Here is a 23862-nt window from a genome sequence, read left to right as displayed (position 1 = left end):
GTGTGAGCCCAGCTCATGACTGTGTGTGTGTGTGTGTGTTCTCTCTCTCTCTCTCTCTCTCTCCCTCCCTCCCTCCTCTCTCTCTCTCTTTTTTCCCTTCCTTCCCCTTTCCTGTTTTGTTCTTCTGTGTGTCTGGGGGGGTGGGGGTGGAATGGGACGGAAAGGGGTTAGGGGCCACCTTGTAACTGTGCACTGTCCAGAAAAAACAGGGTTGGGTGGATGGGTGAGTTGGGAGGGCTTCATCTTTTGATCCACCGACAAGCGCTGTGCTCAGGGCCTTTGCTTGAGCAACAGGCTGGCTGGGTGGTGAGGGGAGCCTGTGGGGCCCGGCAGCTTCCCGCAAAGGGGGCTTGGCAGCATTAAAACAGGCCCTGTCCCCTCCTGCAGTTTTGATCCCCCACCCCTGTTGCACTACCAAGCGACCCATTGTGCCATGTGCCCGTTTTTTCATGGCCAAAGCCCCCCCTCTTTTTTTATTCACGCATGAAAGGGGAAGCTGCTTTGGCACCCTGGAAACCCTTCTGGCTATGGTGGCACTATAATCCCCCCTCATCCTCAGGGCATCCTGAGTTCCAGAGTCCATGTGCTTCAGCCCCTCAGAAGCCCGAGGGGTCCAGCAACCCTTTGCAAATGAGTTAACCCCTCCTTCCCCCTTGTTCCTCACCAGACCTAAACCCTGTGGATGCTTCCTCCTTCAGGAAGATAAAACGGGGATTTTAAGTTCGGAGTGGCAGCCCTGGAATCGGTTTTAAAATAAACTTGGCCGTCCCCCATCTCTAAAAAAACGCTTGCAAGGAGCCCTTTCCCCAAGTTGTTCTAACCGTGGCTTGTTCTGCTACCTTCAGAGTAAGCATCAGAAGCACCAAGCCTTCGAAGCGGAGCTGCACGCCAACGCCGACCGAATCCGCGGCGTCATCGATGTGGGAAACTCCCTCATTGACCGGGGTGCCTGTGCCGGCAGCGAAGAAGCCGTGAAGGTAGGCGCATTGACACACACACACACACACACACGTTTGCCCACCTGGAGTAAAATGTGCGTGCCGATATTAATCCCTGTTTCACAGAGTGAGAAGAATTGATATCAGGAGAGCCTCTTTCAAGAAAAGGTGGTTTTTGCTACTTAAAAGCGTGACGTTTCCCCTGATTTTATGCCCGTTGGAAGTTAATGTGGACTTCTCAAGGCTTCTATGTTCTGTCCTTCTGACAGGCATGATATTCTTCCGATTAAAATCGGAATTCCAATTTTTTGGGAATCACCCCCTCCTTTCCCCCACCCCTTCTTCTCCTCCTTCCTCCCCTCGAGGCCCGAGTCAGGAGTTGCTGGCGCTCCCGCGGCTCCAGTCCTGCGTTGCCTCAGGAAGGAAAGGCAAAAAGGAAGAGCTGCGGCGGCGCTTGCAACGGCAGCAGCGGCTCCTGGTTTTGCCTTTCCTTCCCAAGGCAACGCGGACTGGAGCCACGTGAGCTGCGCCGGCGGTAGCAACTCCTGACAGCCCCAGCCGGATACCTGAGCGGAGCCCAGGCGGTGTGAGCGGAGGCCGCTGAGCGGCAGGAAAAGGGAGCTGGGCTAGCCACAGACCAGCCTCCGTGCAACACGCTGCCGCCCGCCCGGCGAGGGAAGCAGCGGCGCTCCCTGGGAGCGCGGCGGGGGTCTCTTTTGTCCGGCCCGATTTTTTTTCCAGAGCGGAATATCATGCCTGTTCTGAAGAGCTGCCTGTTGGGCTGCAGAGGTGACCCAACCGGCTCTTTTCAACCTCTTTGGTGCTTCTATGCTAAGCATCGGGACAATTTGGATGGTCAGGAAATGGCTCTGTCTTAGAATGGGAAACTCGGCAGAGAAGCTTCCTTTCCCCCCCACCCTGAGCCTGGATTCCTTTCCTTCCATCGTCAGGCTCGTTTGGCTGCCTTGGCTGACCAGTGGGAGTTCCTGGTGCAGAAATCGGCCGAGAAGAGCCAGAAGCTGAAGGAAGCCAACAGGCAGCAGAATTTCAACACTGGAATCAAGGATTTCGATTTCTGGCTTTCTGAGGTAACCCCCTTTCCCTTTCTTCCTCTTTCGGGGGCTCTGGAGAGTCGAGGCCTTGGGCACCTTTGAAGGTTTGAAACCCACCGTTGTCCTAGAACAAGGGGGGCTAACCTTTGGGAGCTCCTGCGCCGAAAATTGCGTGCGCGCTCGCATGCCAGCACCCAGAAGGTAACGCACGAGGGCCCCCACTCCCCCCGTGCATGTGTGTGCGATCCCCTCCACTGCGCCCTTACCTGCATTAAGCGTTCGCGTGCCTCCTAACTGATTTTCGGGCCTTTTTCGGCCTCTCAGAGGCTGCAGCCTTTGGAGTCCGAAAAATGGGCCCCTTTCGTCACTTCCAGTAAATACAGGAAGTGACGAAACAGGCCTATTTTTCGGCCTGCGAAGGCTGCAGAGGCTTCCCTCGAGCCTCTGGGAGGCCGAAAATCAGCTGGGAGATGCGCATGAGCAGCGGAGTAAGTTTGCCCGGGGCTCACGTGCCTGCACCAGTGGTTCTGTGTGCACCTGTGGCGCGCGTGCCATAGGTTTCACCCTCACGATCCTAGGGAAAGGTGGAGACCCGCTTTCAAGTTAGCACGTTGGGCTCCTTTGCAGGTCGAAGCTCTCCTGGCGTCTGAAGATTACGGGAAAGACCTGGCGTCCGTGAACAACCTCCTGAAGAAGCACCAGTTGCTGGAAGCGGACATCTCTGCCCATGAGGTGGGAATCCCCAGAGGGGAATATAACAGGTTCTTGATCTAAAATGATTCCTGCTTGATTAACCGCAGTGGCTCGGTGGCTTAAGACGCTGAGCTTGTCAATCCAAAACGCTCGGCGGTTCGAACCCCCAGCGCCACGTCACGGAGTGAGCTCCCGTTCCTTGTCCCAGCTTCTGCCAACCTAGCAGTTTGAAAGCATGTCAAAAAAAAAATGCAAGTAGAAAAATAGGGATCCCTTTGGTGGGAAGGGAACGGCGTTCCATGCGCTACGTGACCGCAGAGACGTCTTCGGACAGCGCTGGCTCTTCGGCTTTGTCACTGAGAGGAGCACCGCTCCTAGAACTGGAAACGATGAGCACGTATGTGCGAGGGGGACCTTTACCTTTTTAATGTGGGTCTAGTTAAGGGGCTGAGCCTAATTTTCCGTGAAAGCTGGGGAGGGTAGAATTAAGGGTTATGTTTACTCTAGTGAACATAAAGACTTAAGGGGGTGACATGATAGCAGCATTCCAATATTTGAGGGACTGCCACAAAGAAGGAGGGTGTCAACCTATTTTCCAGAGCACCTGAAATCAATGGATCAAAAATAATCAAGGAGAGAAGCAACCTAGAACTAAGGAGGAATTTCCTGACAGGGAGAACAATTAACCAGTGGAACAACTTTGCCTCCAGAAGTTGTGGATGCTCCACCACTAGAGATTTCCAAGAAGTGACCTGTCTGAAATGGTGTAGGGCCTCCTGCTTGAGCAGGGAGTTGGTTAGAAGACCTCTAAGGTCCCTTCCAACTCCATTATTCTCTCATTCCTTCCTGGAGAGCTCCTCCTCATGTCTTGGGCGGTGTGTGTGTCCTCTTTTCGGTCTACCTCCAGGATCGCCTGAAGGACCTCAACGGCCAAGCTGATAGCCTGATGACCAGCAGCGCTTTCGACACCTCCCAAGTCAAGGACAAGCGCGACACCATCAACGGGCGTTTCCAGCGGATCAAGAACATGGCGGCCGGCCGGCGGGCGAAACTGAACGAATCTCATCGGTTGCATCAGTTCTTCCGAGATATGGATGACGAGGAATCCTGGATTAAGTACGGACTCGGCCACGTAGAGGATCTTGAATTCCCCCTGGAAGGACCTTGAGTTGACTTCCTTCTTTTTTCCCTCCCCCCCTTTTGATACTCCAGGGAGAAGAAGCTGCTGGTGAGCTCGGAAGACTACGGGAGGGACCTCACTGGAGTGCAGAACCTGAGGAAGAAACACAAGCGCCTGGAAGCGGAGCTAGCGGCACATGAACCTGCCATCCAGGTAAGGAAGAAGGCTTTGAAAAGCGGGGCAAGGAGAGAGAGAGAGAATTCCACCTGGGAATGAAAATGTTATCAAGAGTCACTGTGGTCAGTTGGGCGGCTAGGTAAATTTGAAGAAGGAAAGGGAAGGAAGGAAGATGAGGGAGAGAGGGAGGGAGGGAGGTGAGAATGAGAGGAAATAAAGGAGGGAGGGAGGGAGGAAGAGGGAGGGAGGAGATGAGAAGGAAGGAAGGGAGGTGGGAATGAGAGGAAGGGGAGAAAGGGAAAAAGGAAGGGAAGGAGGAGAGGGGAACGAGAGGAATGGGAGGGACGTGGGAATGAGAGGAGGAGGAGGAGGGAGGGAGAGGGAAGGAAGGAAGGAAGGAAGGTGAGGGAGAGAAGGAAGGGAGAAGAGGAAGGGAGGGAGGTGAGAATGAGAGGAAATAAAGGAGGGAGGGAGGGAGGAAGAGGGAGGGAGGAGATGAGAAGGAAGGAAGGGAGGTGGGAATGAGAGGAAGGGAAGAAAGGAAAAAAAGGAAGGGAAGGAGGAGGGGAACGAGAGGAATGGGAGGGACGTGGGAATGAGAGGAGGAGGAGGAGGGAGGGAGAGGGAAGGAAGGAAGGAAGGAAGGAAGGAAGGAAGGAAGGAAGGAAGGAAGGAGCCTATAGCCTAGTCCTGGCTTGATAATCTGTTCCACTTTGTAAAACTGGAAAGTTTAGAGATCCACAGGGGGATTTTATCTTGGAGGACACAAATGAAACAATTGGACCAAAGTTTGTGCTTGATGAAGACGTCCCATTGAGCTCTTGCCTTTCACAAGCGCTGCCCAGACATTCCCCAGCATGAGGCTTTGGATCTCATTCCAATGAATCCTGGTCCACCTTCTTTTATTTTGCTTTTAAATATCTTTATAAATTCCTCTCCATCTTGAGCGTGCCAGCGTAGCTGCTTAGGAAGGTGCGGCTTCTTTAAAAAAAGCAACACCCCACGTGTTCAAATGAAGGAAAGTTAAACCTGGAAGCCACCAATCATCAGAAAGGGGCGCCCGTGTGTGATTTACTCTGTTCAGCACTGCCCCAACGTTCGATTGTGTTTCTTGCACAGGGCGTGCTGGACACAGGCAAGAAATTGTCCGACGACAACACAATCGGAAAAGAGGAAATCCAGCAGCGATTGGCTCAGTTTGTGGAACACTGGCAAGAGCTGAAGCGGCTGGCAGCTGCACGGTAAGGGCCCAGATGTTGGCGGCCTCCTTGAAGTAAGACCCAAATGGCCCCATGGCAGAATTTGTAAAGGCAAGAAAGTAGCAAAGGTGGCCTAGAGGCGGAGGCTGTGAGGAGTTCAATCCTAGGTAGAGGCTGATATTTCTCTGGGCCCCTTGAGATGATATCTGCTGAAAATATAACTCTGCATCGGCGACAGGAAAGGCATCCGGCCAGTAAACACTCCGCTCCATTCAGTTGCCAAGACTCCACCCCGCCAGGGACTAAGGGGGGGGTCATTAAATGACAAAAACAAAGAAGCAGCAAAGGAAGGACCCGTGAGCCTCACAGCCTTCGAAAACACCCCTGGACGAAAAAGAGCCCGCCTTCCCTTTGATAGACAGGCTGAAGATGCCTAATCAATGTATATAAATTAATGCGTATTCATTTTCCCTGCCGCCTCCTTTTCCAGCGGTCAGCGTCTCGAGGAGTCTCTCGAATATCAGCAGTTTGTGGCCAACGTGGAAGAAGAGGAGGCCTGGATTAATGAGAAGATGACTCTGGTGGCCAGTGAGGACTATGGAGACACCCTTGCAGCGATACAGGTGAGCAAGAAAGGGGTTGTCCGGGCAAGCCCAGGTGAGTGTTAGTGCAGTGGTGGGATTGTTGATTTCAGCCGCGGGGATGCCTCTTCAGATGGAGTCTTGATGACAGAACTTAGAGTTTTATTTTTAGGAGAGGAGAATGAATGAATGAATGAATGAATGAATGAATGAATGAGAAAGAAAACGAAAGAAAATGAAAAAATGAATGAATGAATGAATGAATGAATGAATGAATGAATAAGAAAACAAAAGAAAATGAAAAAGAATGAACGAATGAGAAAGAATGAGAAAAATGAAAAAGAATTCATGAAAATGAAAAAAAGAATGAAGGAAGGAAAATGAAAGAAAATGAAAAAGAATGAATGAATGAACATGAAAGAAAATGAATGAACATGAAAGAAAAAGAATGAAAACGAAAGAAAAAATGAACAAGAATGAATGAATGAACATGAAAGAAAAAGATGAAAGAATGAATGAAAATGAAAAGGGATGAATGAAAATGAAAGAAAAAGAATGAATGAATGAATGAAAATGAAAAATGAATGAATGAACATGAAAGAAAATGAACATGAATGAATGTGAAAGATTAAGAATGAAAATGAAAAAAAGAATGAAGGAAGGAACATGAAAGAAAAAGATGAAAAAGAATGAAGGAATGAATGAACATGAAAGAAAAAGAATGAATGAATAAATGAAAATGGATGAATGAAAATAAAATAATAAATAAAACAAAACAAAATAAAATAAAATAAAATTTGTCTGAAGTGGTTGGTAGTTGCTTTTCTCTGCGTGCTATGAAGAGGCTACGATGCCCAGCTTGCTTGTGGGGTGGCCTTGTCTACCGTGAGTCAACCCTGGGTGGTCCAATCTTGGTAACTTCCTTCCTTCCTTCCTTCCTTCCTTCCTTCCTTCCTTCCTTCCTTCCTTCCTTCCTTCCTTCCTTCCTTCCTTCCTTCCTTCCTTCCTTCCTTCCTTCCTTCCTTCCTTCCTTCCTTCCTTCCTTCCTTCCACCTTTGCAGGGCCTGCTGAAGAAACACGAAGCCTTTGAGTCCGATTTCACCGTGCACAAGGACCGAGTGAATGACGTCTGTGCAAACGGCGAGGACCTGATCAAGAAGGTGAGAGGAACTCAACAGGACCTTGATGGGCTCACCGTCCCTGGTTCTTGGCGCTCCAAGATAAGGGCCAAGGCTGTGGAAGTGGCTTCTGCTAAGACCAGAGGTGACCCCCCTGTGGCTGGAACTCTCTGGGAGAGCCTCCGTCATCCAGATCAGGGTTGTCCCAAAGGTGCTTTGTTCCCAGCGGGACTGTCTTGGTTTTTTTCTTTGAAGATGTCTCTCGTCAGAAGCTTCTTGGATGAGAAGCGAAACGTCTTACGAAAGAAAAACAGGAAGTCCAAGTTGTCTCGTGAAAAAGCACCTTGGTGGCTGGACGCTTCCCACTTAAAGATGCCACCTCATTGGGAAACAAAATGGTCTCCCAGGAAAACCACCAAGCTCAGAGAACACTAAGCACCCCACAGTCCTCCTCCTTCTCCACTCCACAAACTCCATTCCCTTCTAGTGCAGTTGATGTTACCTGGTTGGATAATGAAACATCTCCCAAGAAAATAACCAAGCTCAGAGAGCACCATGGATCCTCCTCCTCCTCCTCCTCCTCCTCCTCCTCCTCCTCTCCACAAGCTCCATTCCCTTCTAGCACTGATGATGTTACCTAGTTGGGTAATAAAATGTCTCCCAAGAAAATAACCAAGTTCAGAGAACACCATGGATCCTCCTCCTCCTCCTCCTCCTCCTCCTCCTCCTCCTCCTCCTCCTCCTCCTCCTCCTCCTCCTCCTCCTCCTCCTCCTCCTCCTCCTCCTCCTCCTCCTCCACAAGCTCCATTCCCTTCTAGCACTGATGATGTTACCTAGTTGGGTAATAAAATGTCTCCAAGAAAATAACCAAGCTCAGAGAGCACCATGGATCCTCCTCCTCCTCCTCCTCCTTCTCCTCCTCCTCCTCTCCACAAGCTCCATTCCCTTCTAGCACTGATGATGTTCCCTGGTTGGGTAATAAAATGTCTCCAAGAAAATAACCAAGCTCAGAGAACACCAAGCACCCCTCAGTCCTCCTCCTCCCCACTTCTAGCAGTGATGATGTTACCTAGTTGGGTACTGACACATCTCCAAACTCAGAAAGCACCAAGAAATCAATGCATCCCACTTCCTGTCCCTTTACCCATGTAGGTTTTTTGTTTTTTTTTGTTGCCTATCCCTTTCTATACACCCTTTACTGGGTATCACTTGTCTTTCTGGGTAAAGGATTTGCACAAGGTCTGCAAAGCCACCCCTTGGCCACAAGTCAAGGGCCACGTTTCTCTCCCTTTCCCTCCAGAACAACCACCACGAGGAGAACATCACCGCCAAGATGAAGAGCCTGAAAGGCAAAGTGTCCGATCTGGAGAGGGCGGCCTCTCAGAGGAAGGCCAAATTGGATGAGAACTCCGCCTTCCTCCAGTTCAACTGGAAAGCAGACGTGGTCGAGTCCTGGATAGGTAAGCACAGGAGGGAGGGAGGGCCATGTTCCAAAACAGAGGGGGAGGGACTTGGGCAAGGGGTGGGAATGCTTAGAAACCCCGACGGGGCTAGTTCGATGATAGATAGATGGGTGGAAGGTAGGTAGGTGGATGGTGAAAAGAAGGAAGATGGGTGGGTGGAATGTAACTAGATAGGTAGGTGGATGGTGGAAGGGAGGAAGATGGGTGGGTGGGTGGAAGGTAGGTAGATGGAGGAAGGAAGGAAAGGAAAGGAAAGGTGGATGGATGGGTGGTCAGTAGGTAGGTAGGTAGGATGGTGGAAAGAAGGAAGAAGGGTGGGTGGAAGGTAGGTAGATGGAGGAAAGAAGGAAAGGGAAAGGAAAGGAAAGGTGGGTGGATGGGTGGTCAGTAGGCAGGTAGGTGGATGGTGGAAAGAAGGAAGAAGGGTGGGTGGAATGTAACTAGATAGGTAGGTGGATGATGGAAGGGAGGAAGATGGGTGGGTGGGTGGAAGGTAGGTAGATGGAGGAAGGAAGGAAAGGGGAAAGGAAAGGAAAGGTGGATGGATGGGTGGTCAGTAGGCAGGTAGGTAGGATGGTGGAAGGAAGGAAGAAGGGTGGATGGATGGAATGTGAAAACAAACCTATTGGCACCTGGCTCGAAAGCAGGAGACCGTGAGGTCTAGCCCCACCTCAGCCATGAAAGCCAGCTGGGTGATTTGGGGCCAGTTCCTCTCCCTCAACCCAACCCACTTCACGGGTGGTGGTTGTGGGGGAAAAAAGGTGGAGGGAGGTGCGTTGGAGATGTTTACCACCTTGAGTTATTTGTAAAAGTAAAATCAAAGAGGGATACGAATAAGTCACGGACAAATTTCCTAGGTGAGAAAGAAAACAGCCTCAAGACGGATGACTACGGGCGAGACCTCTCCTCAGTGCAGACCCTCCTCACCAAACAGGTGTGTGTGGTCGCCAAGGGAAGGGGGAACGGGGTAGGATATCACTGCTGAAGGCCGTAACCAGCCAAGTTGCCTCCGTGTTTCTTTCCGTACTCAAAAGTCTTAAACCAGGTCTCCAAACTTGAGACTTACGGACCGCAAAGTTGAAGTCCACAAGTCTTCCAAGTTGCCAAGTTTGGGGACAACCCCTGCCTTTAACCTCCCAACTCCCGTTGCAGGAAACCTTTGATGCCGGTCTCCACGCCTTCGCCCAAGAAGGCATCGCCAACATCACCACCCTGAAAGATCAGCTGCTGGCCGCCAAGCACGTCCAGTCGAAAGCCATCGAGGCTCGCCACGCCTCGCTCATGAAGCGCTGGAACCAGCTGCTGGCCAACTCGGCTGCCCGGAAGAAAAAGCTCTTGGAAGCCCAAGAACACTTCAGAAAGGTGAGGGAAATGCGCGGGGGAGAGCCGCGAATCGGCCATTCAGCTTCGCCAGAGAGTCTTTAAGAAATCTCCTTTGGCCAGGGGGATTGAATTTAAGGAAGCTTCGAGATTAATCCATCAGAATAGCGCTGAAAGCAACATAATAGACATAACCTGAAATGTTTTTTGTTAGGGACGATATCTGAAAGTTACAGTGAAGAAAAGACCGGTAGTTACTCCAATTAAATCATGAGCCTCGAGCCACGCTTCCCAAAACTAAACAGGATTTATTAGAAGTTAGCCTGGGTGTAGCCGACTCTGAGATACGTAGTTCACTGTCACCCTTGATCCTGCTTTTCCCCCCCACCCCTGTGGGTGTATCATCCAACGAAAAAAACCTCCATAGCCAAGAGTCATCAATCATGCTCTCCAATTAGATTTTTGCGCCAGCAAAAGCTTCAGTCATCTAATCAATCTCTGAAAAAAATATGAATGGAATGTACTTTCGATTCCACACTGCCAGCTGCTCTTTGAAACTCCCCCCGCTTTTTTCTGTTGTCAACTATAAAACGTGTATACAAAATGTTTTATGAGTTGACAGACACATTTAATTATTCTTGTACTAACTTGCAGTTAGAATAGCATTTGCTCAAAACTGGGAAAGTGAAAAATTCCAACAGAAGAGAATGTGATCAGGAAAATATTAGAACATGCAGAAATTAATAGACTTAGCACTGGCAATTAGAAGAAGAAAAAAGAACAAACTGAATATTATGTGACATTGGAAGTATTTTATCAATGGTTGGAAAAGAAAAATGGAAATTAGAGATTAAGTATAGGAAATTAGAAGATATATATATTAATATACAGTGTTTAGATAGATAGATAGATAGATAGATAGATAGATAGATAGATAGATAGATAGATAGATAGATAGATAGATAGATAGATAGATAGATACTGTAGAGATACTGTAAATAGATAGATAGATAGATAGATAGATAGATAGATAGATAGATAGATAGATAGATAGATAGATAGATAGATAGATAGATAGATAGATAGATGATAGATAGATAGATTTTTTTTAAAAAAAAAAAATCAGCTAGTGGTTTCTCTTATGCTATTTCGATCTGGTCACTCCAGGTGTCCCATCCTGATCGGTGGGCATCGCCCCCCTTAAGAAATTCAAACGGGGGAATGAGGTCTAGGAGAGCTTGTTCCAAACCACGGCCTTTTCGATAACCTAGGATCACTTCTCAGCTTATATATATATATATATATTATATATTATATAAAACATATATGAACATATAAAAATAGAGGGGAAGGAATTAGGAAGGGGATGGTTACAACGCTAAGATATGTATAGTAGTTTAAAATAAGAATGTAACCTAATTATTGTTACGGTAAGGAAATTGTATTAAGCATAAATACTACGGCACAAGATATCTGTACCCAGATGACCCACTGTTTGAAAAAAAGATGGCATGTTTGACATTCCAGTCAAATCTCTTCTTGAAAACCTTCAAAAGGACAGGCCACCCCATCTTATCTCTATACACCCCCGGAGTGTTTTCCTCCTTACAAATCCAGCATGGGGGGCCCCCTCGATCCTTAGCTGCTCCCTTCTGGGTAGATGGTTGAGGGTTGTCCTCTCCTCTAGGTGGAGGACCTCTTCCTGACCTTTGCCAAGAAAGCCTCAGCTTTCAACAGCTGGTTTGAGAACGCGGAAGAGGACCTGACCGACCCCGTGCGCTGCAACTCGCTGGAAGAGATCAAGGCGCTGCGAGAAGCTCACGACGCCTTCCGGTCCTCGCTCAGCTCCGCCCAGGCCGACTTCAACCAGCTGGCCGAGCTGGACCGCCAGATCAAGAGCTTCCGCGTGGCCTCCAACCCTTACACCTGGTTCACGATGGAAGCTCTGGAGGAGACCTGGAGGAACCTGCAGAAAATCATCAAGGTCATTCTCCCTTCCTGATCTTCCTTCCTTCCTTCTTTCCTTCCTTCCTTTTTTCCTTCCTTCCTTCCTTCCTTCCTTCCTTCCTTCCTTCCTTCCTTCCTTCCTTCCTTCCTTCCTTCCTTCCTTCCTTCCTTCCTTCCTTCCTTCCTTCCTTCCTTCCTTCCTTCCTTCTCATTTCCTTCTTTCTCATCTTCCTTCCTTCCTTCTCATTTCCTTCCTTCTTTCTCATCTTCCTTCCTTCCTTCCTTCTCATTTCCTTCCTTCTTTCTCATCTTCCTTCCTTCCTTCCTTCTCATTTCCTTCCTTCTTTCTCATCTTCTTTCCTTCTTTCTCATCTTCCTTCCTTCCTTCCTTCCTTCCTTCCTTCCTTCCTTCCTATTTTCCTTCCTTCCTATTTTCCTTCCTTCTTTCTCATCTTCCTTCCTTCCTTCTCATTTCCCTTCCTTCTTTCTCATTTTCCTTCCTTCCTTCCTTCCTTCCGTGACACATTCTCCCTTTTTCCCCCAGGAACGCGAACTGGAACTTCAGAAGGAGCAGCGCAGGCAGGAGGAGAACGATAAGCTGCGCCAGGAGTTTGCCCAGCATGCCAACACTTTCCACCAGTGGATTCAGGAGACCAGGTGCTGCTTCTGGGGCTGGCTTGGCTTAACCTACCCAGCCCTGGCTTGTTGAATTACTAAAGCCTGTCACGCTAGGCCTTAAACCAGAGGTCTCCAAACTTGGCCACTTTAAGACTGGTGGACTTTTAACTCCCAGGATTCAGAATTCTGGGAGTTGAAGTCCACCAGTCTTAAAGTGGCCAAGTTTGGGGACCCCTGCCTTAAACCAAGATTTGCAGGTGTAACGTCTTCATGCCCTCTGGGTGTTCCTTGGGCTCCACTCCTTCTGGAAACCTCTTATTTTCTTAAGGGAGGAGTTTACTGCTAGTTTTTCTTCCAAATGTGAACTCATCTCCAGAACTTTCACAGTGAATAGAGACACTGTTTTTTGTGGGGGGAGAAAATAATATCTCTCTCATTTAGATATTTTTCAGGCTAAATTGCCCAATCGGTGCAGGTAGTCCTCAACACTACAGTCCGTTTAGTGACCGTACAAAAGTTACAACGGCAAAGACTTAGGACCGTTTTTCACACTTAACCATTGCAGCATCTCCACGGTCCCCCTGATCAAAAAAAATTCAGTCGCTTGGCAACTGACTCATATTTATGACGGTTGCAGTGACCGGCAAAGTCAATGGGGGGGAAAGCCAGATTCACTTAACGACCTGGTTAACAACTGTAGCGATTCGCTTAATGCCAGTGACAAGGAAGGCCGTGGCGTGGGGCAAAGTTCACTGAACTGTCTCACTTAGCAACAAAAATGCTGAGCTCTATTGTGGTCGTAAGTCGAGGACTACCTGCAGTGATACATTAACCGCGGGATAAAATGGGCTTGGAAATTGGGAGTCAGGTCAAAAGTCCCAAATTTGATGCTGAATTCAAATCAAAGCCAAGTTTATTACAACCAAAGCCCAGAGACCAAAACAAATAACCTTAGTTGTTTTACACAACTAATATAGCAAATCCTTTTGCATTACTGCTCTTTTGCATTTTAATATTTAACGACTTTAGTATTTAATGACTATGGGCCTCACAGTTTAAGGATTGATATCATAGCATAATTAGGCCATGGGTGAGGACCCAAAGGGCATGGAACAAAGGCAACCCAGCCAGATAATCAGTAGGAGTCCCTTTATTAGCTCCAACCTGGTTACCTTCTGGGCTGGAGCAAAATTCTCCCAGGAATTGCAGAGAATCAAAAACTGTAACTATAAGTCCAATCAAGGCAAAATGAGGTAATGAATCCAGCAGGGCAGGAGAAGGAATTCCAGACGTGAAGGCATGGCAATAACTCAGCACGGTTGGGAAGATGCCAGGAACACAAGATAACTAAAGTCAACAAGATAAACTCACGTTTGTTCCTAGCAGATGCCTCATTCAGCTTGCATCTCTTTTAAACTCTCATTCCCAGGTGAAGGGAATCAGGGCCCTTCCCTTCCCCGTAAGCCACTCAACCCACGTTGCTCCCTTCTCCGTTCCTCCCTGCGTGCCCTAGGATGAAGAGGGGGTGGGCCTGGGTCTTCCTCTGAACTCCCTCTCCCTTGTTTTACCTCCCTCCTGCTCTGCCCAGCCGGATTTTGCCCTTCCCCAGTTTCCTCCACAGCCAGCGGAGCCTCACTCCCACTCCCTGTCAGCCGCTTCCTCCTTGGATTCAAACTCTGACAGGGGCATGACACCCATGTGTAAACTGACAGACTGGATGCCAAATTGTGATTTTAATATAGAGTTTTATCCATTATTCATTACTTTATTCTAGAATTTTTAACTGGATATTCCCTGAGTGTCCTTATTTGTTCTGGTCTCTGGTCTTGGACGGTAACAAACTTGATTTGATATTGAGCTGTGAACTATGCCTGCTCTTACTAACAGCCCCTTCTTTTCGTTGTCTTCCTCCTCCCTGTCCCGTTCCTCATTTTTCCTCCCGTGGCGCCACGATCAAACGGTCACGCTCTACAGAACCTACTTGCTCGATGGGTGAGTATAAATTTCCCCGTTTTTTTTTTTTCCCCAGCCACTCTTGCTGCTTCGTGCCATTGCTGTGCTTGAGGCAACTGTGTTAGCAGAGTTCACCTGGTTTGGGCATGGATGCCTGGACTCTGCAGGAGGCCCTTAGCCAACATTTGGGGTTAGTTCACAGGTCCTGAGAAACAGAAATCCTCCTGCCCCTCTCCCTTCCTTACAGACGCACACAAACAAGCTTTTCTTGTTCACCGTAGTAGCATCGCGGTGTTTTCTGTTTGGTGCCTTGTTGACCTACTTTCCTCAGCTCCAACATGCCAACTGTGCTTCCTTCCTCCATTTTGTGCGTCTTCACGAACCGAGGACAACCATCTCCCCTGGGGACACATGGAGTCCTTGGCTGGGCTCTGCTAGTAACATACCAAACCAGGACAACAGAGTTGGAAGGGACCTTGGAGGTCCTCTAATCCAACCCCTGCTTGAGCAGGGAAGTCTATTCCAAATATTAGCCTCTACCTGAACTCACGGCCACATCTTCAGAAGGAACCCACGTCGTCTGATTTCAGAGTTTGTTTTCCGTCTCTCCGTTTCTCCTGATCCGTTTGCTTGTCCACTCTGCTACGGGGTGGTGGGTATGACTCTTTGTAGTTATTTTATTCCCTTTCTGCCACTATGGGAAATAAAAGGCACCGTAGCTCCTTGGGCTTCCGATGTTTAAGGAGTTGGTCCTCCCTCCCCAGTGAGGTCTCTGTTTTGCATCTTGGCAAAACCAGGAGTGGTCTGGGACCTGCCTCTGATGCCCCCAAGGTTTGGTGCTGATTGAGCTGCTTCTCTTAGCAGTACGAACCGCGATTTGCCTCCAAACCAGAAATTCGGATTACAGAACTGGAGGAAACGGACCGGGGTGGGGGGAGGGGAGAGTAGAAGAGCACAGACTCAACAACCCAAACGGGCCGCTTGGTTATTATATACCTTTCTGGTTGTGTTCCTTGTTTTTTCTCCTCCCCTCCCTCCCCACCCCTGTCTCTCCCTCGCACACCCACGAAAGAAAGAAGTTGTGGCTGCCCCTGGAATCTTAAATCTAGGGCCCCCCCCTCCAGGCGTGCAGATAAGCCTTTAGCCTCCCTGGTTCAAAGCAGCAAGAGAGCAGGACCAGGCAAGGAGTCAGGATTCGGGGCTGCAGAGACGCTTGGGACAGTTGGCAGCGCCAGTAGCCACGTCTCTTGCGGCTCCTTAAAAGAGCCACATCCGTTTCTGATTGGAAACCAGACCCCGGCCCCATAGATGAGTAGGAAACGGCTGGCAAAGACCCTCTACCTGCTAGACTGGATGTGTGGGCGCAGGAAGAGAAACGCCTTCAAGCTGACAGGTGGTCACTGCCTGTATTTTTTTTTAAAAGAATAGGATAAGATAAATAGGATAGGATATAGAATAGAATAGAATAGAATAGAATAAAATTGACAATAGAATAGTCAATGGAATGGAATAGAATAGAATATAGAATAGAATATAGAATCGAATAGGAATAGAATTAGAATAGAATAGAATAGAATAGAATAGAATAGAATAGAATAGAATAGAATAGAATAGAATAGAATAGAATAGAATAGAATTGTCAATGGAATGGAATGTAGAATAGAACAGAATGTAAAATTGAATAGGAATAGAATAGAATGTAAAATTGAATAGGAATAGAATACAATGTAAAATAGAATATAGAATATAGAATATGGAAAATAGAATAGAATAGAATAATAGAATAAGAATATAGAATAGAATAGAATAGAATGTAGACTAGAATAGAAAATATGGAATAGAATAGGAATAGAACAGAATGGAATAGGAATAGAAGCTCTCAGTGTACACGCAAAGAACAAAGTGATAGGTCATAGATAATAAATTATAGTTATAATAAATCATAGTTATAAGTTAGAAATTGATAAATCATAAACCAGTAAGAGAAAATAGTAGGAAAGACGAGAAATGAGACACAGTGCTGTGAGAATTAAGTGTTCATGAGAACAATGGCACAGAAGGGGGTGTGGGAAAAACTACCTTTATGTCTGGTTGTTTTGGCATGCAGTGCTTGATAGCAGCATCCTGAGTGGAGAAGTTGAATTAGATTATGTCTAAAAAAAAACAACAATTGAGTGTTGATCTTGGACGAGAGTTGTAAGCCACGTGTTCCCTTTTGTGTGTGTGTGTGTGTGTGTGTGTGAGTGTGCTCTCTCCATGTTCTCCTCCTGTTTTGGAATTTCACACGGTTTTTTTCCTTTGAATAGCATAGCCTACCGTCGTGTCGTTCGCGTCTATCAGTATGAAGTTGGGGATGATCTGTCTGGAAGGTTTTTCTCCTTTTTCTTACCTCGCTGTGTTTTTATTTTTATTTTTATTTTTTTTACCTTTCGTTTTCTTATTTTTTTTTAACTGCACACTCCTAATTTCCTCTAAGGCTCGGCTTTCCTTTTTATTTTGTTTCGTTTTCTCGAACTAACCGATCACTACTGTGAGATGCTCTTGGTGGGGAGAAAGGATTGTGGGAGGGGGCCTTTCCCCCACAAGTTCACCCCCTTGAAACAGGCCATGTAACTGCTTTGTGACCACTTACCTGCCACGCTGATGATGATGCTTTTAACCTCTTGGCGAGCGAGATTCACCTGTTTTTAAAAAACCGAGCATCCCCTTCTCTTAAGCACCCAGGAATTTTACAACCCGAGCAAAATGAAAAATCAGGTTGCAGAAGAGCAGGTACAGTTTGGGGGAGTGAGGGAGGGGTGAGCTTGCCAGCTGATTTCCCCAGCCAGGTCCTCTCCACTTCACAGGGGCACCTAGAAAGTGAAGCTCGCCCACACAGTAGCCGAGATGTGGTTTTTTTTTTGTGTGCACCGAGTGTCGGTTGTGTTTTTTTTAAGGAAAGGGCTCTGGACTTCAAAGTGAACCAAAACTCAAGCTGCCCTGGGACTCTCGACCACCTTGCCAAGTTTTAATGCTTTGGGATTCAATCTGGGTTTTGAGATTTCCCCTACTAATTTTCGCTTTGGTTCGTTTCCAGAGTTTAAAACCCAAGCTGTGTATTTATTTACTAGACGTTTGGGGAAGCGGGAATAACAATCCTTAAATCACAGTAAAGCAATTTAAGAAGATGGGTTGTTTTGGATCACTTCAAAAAGAGCCCCAGGGAAGAAAAATCTTTAAATTACAATAGAGCAACCCAAAAGATGGATCATTTTCGATCAAAAAGAAAATCTTTAAATACATGCCCTTTTGGGAAGAAAAATCTTTAAATTACAGTAGAGCAACTCAAAAGATGGATCATTTTCGATCAAAAAGAGTCCCGGGAAGAAAAATCTTTAAATTACAATAGAGCAACCCAAAAGATGGATCATTTTCGATGAAAAAGAGCCCTGGGGAAGAAAAATCTTTAAATTACAATAGAGCAACCCAAAAGATGGATCATTTTCGATCAAAAAGAGCCCCGGGGAAGAAAAATCTTTAAAATACAGTAGAGCAACCCAAAAGATGGATCATTTTCGATCAAAAAGAGCCCCGGGGAAGAAAAATCTTTAAATTACAGTAGAGCAACCCAAAAGATGGATCATTTTCGATCAAAAAGAGCCCCGGGGAAGAAAAATCTTTAAATTACAATAGAGCAACCCAAAAGATGGATCATTTTCGATGAAAAAGAGCCCTGGGGAAGAAAAATCTTTAAATTACAATAGAGCAACCCAAAAGATGGATCATTTTCGATCAAAAAGAGCCCCGGGGAAGAAAAATCTTTAAATTACAATAGAGCAACCCAAAAGATGGATCATTTTCGATCAAAAAGAGCCCCGGGGAAGAAAAATCTTTAAATTACAGTAGAGCAACCCAAAAGATGGATCGTTCTGGGTCACTTTAAAAAGAGCCCTGACTAGCTGCACCTTGGATGCCCAAGGCACTACGCTTTTTTTTTCTTTCTTTGCTTGAAAAGATCCTGCCCTACGAGCAGGGAGTGTGCAAACCGAGCCAAGGCAGTTTGTGCATAGTTTTCCCCTCCCTATCGCACTGTGCAAATCCTCAGTCAAGTCTTTTGCCTCATTGACAAGCACTCCCCCCCGCCCCCCATTCATCTCAAGCAATTTACCGGCGGCTTGTGTGTGTGTGTATGTGTGTCAGGCTCCAGGGAATGGCTGCGGGGGGCAACCCCCTTGCCTACAGATCTAAACCAGCGCTTTAGAACTTGCATGGATTTTATTTTTTTGATTTTTTTTTGCCGCCCTTAACTTAGGTTTGCGAAATGGGGCTTGAAATTAAAACCACAGAATCCTAGGACCTTGGAAGGTCTTCTAATCCAACCCCCCCACCCAAAGATTCAGACCACACTTTGGTTTTGAAAAGGGATCCACCCACCCACCCCTTGCCTTTGCTCCAAAACCAAACTTTTATTCATGCAGAGAGGAATTCTGCAGGAGCAATTAAAAAAAGGAGAAATGGGTTTTTGCCACACTCATTGCAAGATCCGGTTTCTAGATTGGTGCTATGCATTTGATCTGCATGGATACACACACACACGCACACACCAATCTAGTGTGTGTAAATCGGCCGCTTCTCCTAGGGGTTTTCCCTATATACCCCAAGAAGATACTTTGCTATCAAGGTGAAAGACGTCAACTGGCTTTTACGTTTTTGGGGGATTTGCAAAACCACTCCGAGACACTTAAAATAATCAGATGGGTAATACACGTGGATTGGATTTACATTGATAAATATCCCAAATTTCAGCGTATAAACATCTTAACATTTTTTTTTCCCCCTGTGAAAAAAAACACTACAGAGGGGGTGCCGTGCGTGTTTGTTCTGTTCCATGTTGTTTCCTTGTTTTTTAATGGTTTCTAAAAAAAAAAAAAAAAAACTATTTTGTAAGCCATCCAAAGAGCTGCTTAGGAGTTGGTTTCGTGCCTTAAGCAAGACTAGGAGTGCCATTTTCCAGGCTGCTGGTCCTGCAACCATTCTACCACGCTGCTCCTCAGTGTATTGGCGCCTTAATTGAACTAAACAGACCCGTCCTTAAGCGAGGCTAGCGTGTTAATTCCGAGCCCCATTTCTTTGACTGGCTGAAGAGCCTCTCTCATGCCCAATCTTTTCTTCAGGTCTTGCATGGTGGAAGAATCTGGCACCTTGGAGTCTCAGCTGGAAGCAACCAAGGTGTGTATTTTGATGGAACGAAATGTGGAGGAGGATTCCTATCAGGGTTAAAATACAGGTAGTCCTCGAGTTAACATTGCTGTGGTTAAGTGAGACATTTCTTTTGCCACCACCGTTAAGGGAATCACTGCAGGTTGATATGTTAGTATCCCGGTTGTTAAGTGAATCTGGTTTCTCCTTGGGCTTTGCTGGTCAAAAGGTCACACCTCCGGGGACAACGGCCATGGTCATAAGTATGAAGCAATTGCCAAGCCTCTGAATTTTGATCACGTTGATTGACAGGGATGCTGCAAAGGTCGTAACTGCGGGAAAAGCGGTCCTAAGTCACTTTTCCCAACTTTGGACGGTCACTAAATGAACTGTTGTAAGGCGAGGACTACCTGTAATTTCAAGCAAGAGAAGATAACCTGGAATTTCTTTCCTAAATTGGGTTCCAAGACATTTGACAAATTCCAGAGTTGTGGGAGTGGGAGGGAGGAAGGCTTAACAAAGAACAGTTATAAAGGGAAATCCTCAGCTTATGATCCCCACTGAAATAACTGTTGCTAAACGAGACAGTCGTTAAAGTGAGTCTTGCCCCATTTTAGGACCTTGCTTGCCACCGTCGTTAAGCGAACCAGTGCCATCATAAAATAGGAATATGGCTGGGAAGCGAATCTGGCTTTTCCATTGACTTCGCTTGTCAGTAGGTCGCCAAAGGGGACACACACACACACCCCGGGATGCTGCAAACCGTCATAAATAGGACTTGTTGTGAGTTTTGACCACGTGACCTATGGGGATGCCGCACATGGTTGTAAATGGTCATAAATTGTTGCTGTAACTGTTCAGATTATTGCAACGTAAATTCCAACCCTAGAAAAGTAAACACGGATGGCTGAGGCTTCATTTAAACTTCTTTATAAACAAGTAAAGTAAATTTTACAATACCAGTTGTAGATTTCTCCAACGTGGAGCGAACTCAAACAGAAGCAGGCATGTTACAGGTTCAGAGCAGAACAGCAGCAACTCAGGAGCTCAGAAAGAGACCTCAGTTTCTCTTCAGTTCAGCAGGCAAGCAAGACACACAGCAGAGGAGAGAAGCGGTTTCATTTTCAATAGACAAGACTCAGAACTTAACATAGCTTCAGAGCTGCAGAGTTTAATATAGAGCCACGCCTGGGCTACTTCTAGTTTCAGTTTCCAAACAGTCCTCATTGGCTCACGTAGTTGCTTTGCCTATTCATTGGCTGACCTTGTTACCATGCTCTTATCTTCCCGTTCATGAATCTACTCCGACAGTAACTTTGAGCAGTCATAAACGAACGTTAAGTTGAGGATTACCTGTATACGAAGCTTCTTTCCAGTTCAGTTTGGATGAATCTTTGGCCGGCCGGGGGGGGGGGCGTTAAACCGAGTGGCTTGGATGTTCCTTCCAGGCCTTTGCACATTTTTTGGGGGTGGGGGGAGAAGAAGAGGGGAGGGGGTCTTGGGGGCGGGGTTTCAGGCTCGTGCACGGTTCTCCCTCTTTCCCTTTCAGCGCAAGCACCAGGAGATCCGAGCCATGAGGAGCCAGCTGAAGAAAATCGAAGACCTCGGAGCAGCTATGGAAGAGGCCCTGATCCTGGATAACAAGTACACCGAGCACAGCACGGTGGGGCTGGCCCAGCAGTGGGACCAGCTGGATCAGCTGGGCATGAGAATGCAGCACAACCTGGAGCAGCAGATCCAGGCCAGGTGGGGTAGCTTTGCAGAGAAAGGTTGGTCTCTATGGGAGGTGGGTCGGCTTCTTCAAATCTTGTAACCAGGGGTGGCTCAGGGAGGGTAGGGGGGCTCGCAGGCTTTCCGGAGGACCCCCCAGCTAAGATTCTGGAGAACCCCCAAATCCAACTCCTGGCTGGCCCTGCCCCACCCTTCCCCTCCTCCCAGGAGCCCCCACTTTGGAGGTGCCCATTTTGGATGCAGGTAAGTGCAGGGCCTCCACGGAGGCGGCTCAGGGAGGGTGGAAGGCCAGACATGGGCCTGTTTCCAGCTTCCAGAGAATCTCCAGAGCCCCCCCGGGGGAGGCTGTTTTCGCCTTCCTGGAGGCTGGAGGAAAGCCTTCGGAGCCCAGGGAGGGCAAAAACAAGACACACACCCCATGGTGCGGGGGGGGCCGAGTAGGCCACGCCCAACCAGCCACCGGGCAGAGAACCCGTTGCTAAAAAAAAATATTTAAGCCCACCCCCTGGTTGTCACCCCAGGTGGTTGACCCAAAGGTCTTTTCCAAGAGGCCATTGGAGCTTCTGGTTTTTCTTTGAAGAGGTTTCGCTTCTCATCCGAGAAGCTTCTTCCGCTCTGAGAGCAGAAGACGCTTCTGAGAGAAGCTGAGGAAGCTTCTTGGACGAGAAGCGAAACCTCTTCAAAGAAAATCCAGAAAATCCAGTTGCCTCTTGGGGGTAGGGGGGAGAAAAGCACCTTTGGGACAATTGACCTGGGTGGCTGAGAGTCTCCAGAGACACTCAGCTGGTGGACCAAACGAGGGGAAAGAACACTTCTCAGGTTTATTTTCCTCCACCCTATTGGGGCAACGGGTTAAGTCAAAGAGGCAGGAACTCTGTTCACTTGGGAAGGGAGGTTTCCCCCACCCAATCTTTTCCTTTTTCTTTGGCGTCGTTCCAGTGCCAACCTCTCACCGAGGGAACACTTTGCTCTTGTTTTTCAGGAACACCACAGGTGTCACCGAAGAAGCTCTGAAGGAATTCAGCATGATGTTCAAGTAAGTTTGCAGCGGTTTTCAGGTGTGGCCGTCCTCGCCTGCAAACCTTCTCCTGGGTGCCCAAAAGCCAGTCCTGTTTTTAAACTTGAACCCGGTTTAAGTTTTTTTAGTTTAGCTTAATTTACTTTATTGTCACTTCACCTCGTACCACGAAATTAAATGCCCTCTTCAGTGTACATTATACATAAAAAATAAAAGCACACGTCCTTCACATTCTATGCAATTGAATTGAAGGCCCCTGATATTGCATTCATATTGCACTAGACCAGTGGTCCCCAACCTTTTTGTACCAGGGACCGGTTTCAAGCAGAAACATTTTTTCAAGGACCGGGGAGAGAATCCGACTTTGGTAGTTTGCTTGCAGACGTTTCATTACCTGACTAGGTAACATCTCATGTTGTTACCTAGTCGGGTAATAAAACGTCTGCCAGCAAACCACCAAGCTCAGGGAGCGCCTCGTCCCTGCCTCCCTCAGCCCCATCCCTCAGGTGTCTCCCTCCCTCCCTCCCTCAGGTGTCTGCCTCGTTCCTCTCTCAGTCACTCTATCGCTCCTACAGCAGCCCAGGAAGAAACTGCTTCAAAGAAGCCGGGGTGGGGGTGGGGTGGCTTTTCCTGTCGCCACAGCTTCCCCAAAGCGCCCGTTTCACCCCCCACCGCCCGCCCGCTCGCGGTTCAATCCACAGTGCTCCGTTCTACCTGCCTGCCTGCCTGCCTTCTTCGCTTCGGAGCAGCTTCGGCTGATAAAAAGAGGCGAATAGTTATTATTCTCAGCCGAAGCTGCTCCCAAACAACCAGACAGGCAGGCAGGCAGAACGGAGCACTGTGGATTGAACCGCAGCGGGCGGGCGGGCGGGTGGGGTGAAACGGGCGCTTCGGGAAGCTGCGGCGACAGGAAAAGCCCCCGGCTTCTTTGAAGCAGTTTCTTCCTGGGCTGGTGGAGGAGCGAGAAAGCGACTGAGAGAGCTGAGCCAGAGAGCAGGACAGGCTTCGGTTGCTTCCTCCCTCCCCTTCTTTCATTTGTGTCCTTGATCCCCGATCCCAGCAGCATTCACCGAAGGCGAAGAAAGCCGCCATTTTTTTTAATTTTTTTCTTTGCGGCCCGGTAAAGAGTGCTCCACGGCCCGGTACCGGTCCGCGGCCCGGTGGTTGGGGACCCCTGCACTAGACCGTAGAATTCAATATTAGTTGCTGCTCTGGGATAGAAGCTGTTTTTCAGCCTATTTGAATGAAAATGAATGAATGAATTATTGGCCAAGTGTAATTAGACACCCAAGGAATTTGTCTTGGTGCAAATGGTCTCAGTGTACCTAAAAGAAAAGATACATTCATCAAGAATCATAGTCATAGGGTTATATAGCAAACAGAATACCATCATAGGGTACAATAAGCAATCAAATCATACTAGGAAACAGTCAATAAAAATCGTAAGGATACAAGCGACAAAGTCACAGTCCTACAGTCACAAGTGGGAGGGAATGGGTGATAGAAGATTAATAGTAATAGTAATGCAGACTAGTAAATAGTTGGACAGTGTTGAGGGAACTATTTGTTTAGCAGAGTGATGGCATTTGGGGAAAAAACTGTCCTTGTGTCTAGTTGTTGTGGTGTGCACAGCTCTATAGCGTCGTTTTGAGGGTAGGAGTTGAAACAGTTTATGTCCAGGATGTGAGGGGTCTGTAGACATTTTCACAGCCCTCTTTTTGACTCATGCAGTATACAGGTCCCCAATGGAAGGCAG

The 23862-nt window shown here is 47.6% G+C and overlaps 1 protein-coding gene across 11 annotated transcripts in view; it reads left to right on the top strand.

Moving 5' to 3' along the window:
* Positions 1 to 23862, top strand: part of SPTAN1 (spectrin alpha, non-erythrocytic 1) — a 75467-nt gene that overhangs the window by 47927 nt on the left and 3678 nt on the right. For 6 of the 11 annotated variants that reach the window (XM_087944049.1, XM_087944046.1, XM_087944048.1 and 3 more), the window contains 17 exons: positions 846 to 977; positions 1889 to 2026; positions 2618 to 2722; positions 3591 to 3799; positions 3896 to 4016; positions 5100 to 5221; positions 5670 to 5802; positions 6822 to 6920; positions 8179 to 8338; positions 9199 to 9275; positions 9494 to 9703; positions 11349 to 11645; positions 12153 to 12265; positions 14201 to 14218; positions 19333 to 19387; positions 20907 to 21103; positions 22071 to 22124. In XM_087944049.1, the coding sequence (XP_087800175.1) occupies positions 846 to 977; positions 1889 to 2026; positions 2618 to 2722; positions 3591 to 3799; positions 3896 to 4016; positions 5100 to 5221; positions 5670 to 5802; positions 6822 to 6920; positions 8179 to 8338; positions 9199 to 9275; positions 9494 to 9703; positions 11349 to 11645; positions 12153 to 12265; positions 14201 to 14218; positions 19333 to 19387; positions 20907 to 21103; positions 22071 to 22124 (2240 nt within the window). Of the gene's footprint in view, positions 1 to 845; positions 978 to 1888; positions 2027 to 2617; positions 2723 to 3590; positions 3800 to 3895; positions 4017 to 5099; positions 5222 to 5669; positions 5803 to 6821; positions 6921 to 8178; positions 8339 to 9198; positions 9276 to 9493; positions 9704 to 11348; positions 11646 to 12152; positions 12266 to 14200; positions 14219 to 16485; positions 16549 to 19332; positions 19388 to 20906; positions 21104 to 22070; positions 22125 to 23862 lie in introns of all 11 variants that reach the window. The other 5 variants (XM_087944041.1, XM_087944039.1, XM_087944044.1 and 2 more) reach the window with 1 other exon arrangement.

The sequence above is a fragment of the Notechis scutatus genome, chromosome 15 (assembly GCF_049901735.1).
Source record: "Notechis scutatus isolate UNSWTSFEM ecotype Mainland chromosome 15, rNotScu1.2, whole genome shotgun sequence".
NCBI classification, from domain to species: domain Eukaryota; kingdom Metazoa; phylum Chordata; class Lepidosauria; order Squamata; family Elapidae; genus Notechis; species Notechis scutatus.
Note: the sequence above shows the minus strand (reverse complement) of the source record. Positions and strands in the feature narration are given on the sequence as shown.